The 1,933-nt window shown below is 33.9% G+C and overlaps 1 protein-coding gene across 1 annotated transcript; it reads right to left on the bottom strand.

Annotated features, from left to right (window-relative positions):
- Positions 1-34: 34 nt before the first annotated feature.
- LOC102582085 (uncharacterized) lies at positions 35-1,727 on the bottom strand. The gene has a single exon (XM_015309809.1). The coding sequence runs from the start codon at positions 1,645-1,647 to the stop codon at positions 1,021-1,023; it is 627 nt and encodes a 208-aa protein (XP_015165295.1). The 5' UTR covers positions 1,648-1,727; the 3' UTR covers positions 35-1,020.
- Positions 1,728-1,933: the final 206 nt, after the last annotated feature.

Here is a 1,933-nt window from a genome sequence, read left to right as displayed (position 1 = left end):
GCGGGGAGATAAGGGGAAGGTAATCCTCACCATCAATGAGGGACGGAAGGTCCTCAACCAACTGAGCAATCCTCAAACTCGACGATTATCATCATTTTAATTAAATACTAGTAATTGTCTAAAGACCCTTGTCTTACAATGAAATGTAAAATTGACACAACATAAATATTGAACAATTAAAAATCAATTGCTTTACAATATACTTGGACAAGGTTATTCCAATACAAGTGACAATACCTAAAAAAAAAAAAACCTTTGTGAAGCTTGATCTTTACAGTTTCTTATAGGTAATACCTAGAAAGGGTCAAAGGTTTATGCTTTCTCCTTTTTGCCAATGAACCTTCTTAATATAACTACCTAGGCCCTCCTTACTTTCTTTTTCCTTCAATGCTTTTTTTCTTTTCAAGATTAGCTATAAACACATGACAAACATAGGGCAAGTGTAAAAATAGAAGTGATGAAATTGTATACAAATACAATGGGACCTTCTAAGCTCGTAATCAGAAGAAGAGAAAACAAATAGCAAAGAAAAATAATTCATCCCTAAACATTCAATCATCACTAAGACCATGGTAGTTATTCACTCCAAAATAAGCGAAGATCCTACATCAAAACCATCAAGGTTTCTTGTTAAAACTTGACAAGATCAATAGCACTGGAGGCATTTAAGTAAAATAATTCTACAATCAAAATCATAAAAAGAGTATTGGCACACAAAAGCGTGGAGTGACTTCAATTTTCATCTACCTAAATTTTGGTTGGCAAAGTTACCCATTGCCAATAAAATCCGGTAAAGGTACCTACCAAAATAATCGAGGTGTACACCAATAGCACTTGTGGTGAAAAAGAAAAGAATGATGAGAAAAAGAAGATAAATTCACAGAAAAGCGTGGAGTGACTTCTATTATCATGTGCCTAAATCTTGATTGACAGAGTTACGAGTGTCACTAGGAGGTCAATTAGGTGGAGGTGGATACCAATAGCAATTGTGTGTTGAAAAAATAAAAATAATGATTAAAGCTAATTACCAGAATGGTGTTGATGAAGAGAAGAGGAAGGTTGATCTCTTTGATGATTTTCCATGCACTGCATGAGAAACTTGAAGGTCTCAATCTCACAAGGTATAGTGAGTCCACCAGTATGATCAAACCCAAACTCTTCCTCAACTTTTTCCAACAACAATTTAAACAATGGATCACTAAGATAACTTGTGGGAATTATAAACCTCCGAAGCTCCGATCCAACATAAACAGCCAAATAGCCTCTAGGGACACCATGAGGTGGCTCTGGACTTTGACAACTCTCCTCATCTGAATCACAATATATATTGTAATTCCTCAACCTCATACTAATCGAAGGTGATATTCCTCTAGGGGAATTGCTACCGTGTTTCAACGATGATCCAACATGATTATTATTATTATTATCGTTGTTGTTGCAATTATTACCATTTCCCTTGGGGCCAAGTGTGACATGTTGCCATTTACTTAGAAATTCTTTTAGTCTTACAATCTGCTTAATGCCTGTCACCTTGCTTCCTCCATGTTCATCCATTTTCCTTTGCTTGCTACGACACGATTGATGATGAGATGAGAATCCAGCTGACATTGATTTTAAGCCCTTAGGCTCTTGGAATATTTCACTCATTTGATCTTGTTTTTTAGCTGCACAACAATGCCATGACTTAAATTTTAATTTTCGATTGAACTTTGAAATTAAATAAAGGTATGACAGATATGAGAGATAATAATTACGTCTCAAGTTCAATATTCATTTAACTATCTAAATCTCGATATGAGAGAATTATTTTGTTTTAAACATTGTTTTTCAACAATGATTTTCTTAATATATTTGTTTAGGTTCATGTAAAAAGAATGAGGGATTAATATGAATTTTTAGATTGATTTCTTAGAAATTATATAAAAACATTGTA

This window comes from Solanum tuberosum, unplaced genomic scaffold, assembly GCF_000226075.1.
Source record: "Solanum tuberosum cultivar DM 1-3 516 R44 unplaced genomic scaffold, SolTub_3.0 scf00113, whole genome shotgun sequence".
In the NCBI taxonomy this organism is placed as follows: domain Eukaryota; kingdom Viridiplantae; phylum Streptophyta; class Magnoliopsida; order Solanales; family Solanaceae; genus Solanum; species Solanum tuberosum.
This window is presented reverse-complemented; position numbering and strand designations above follow the sequence as displayed.

Coding starts and splice junctions, on each gene's coding strand:
- LOC102582085 (XM_015309809.1), bottom strand. CDS start 1,647: ATGAGTGAAATATTCCAAGAGCCTAAGGGCTTAAAATCAATGTCAGCT.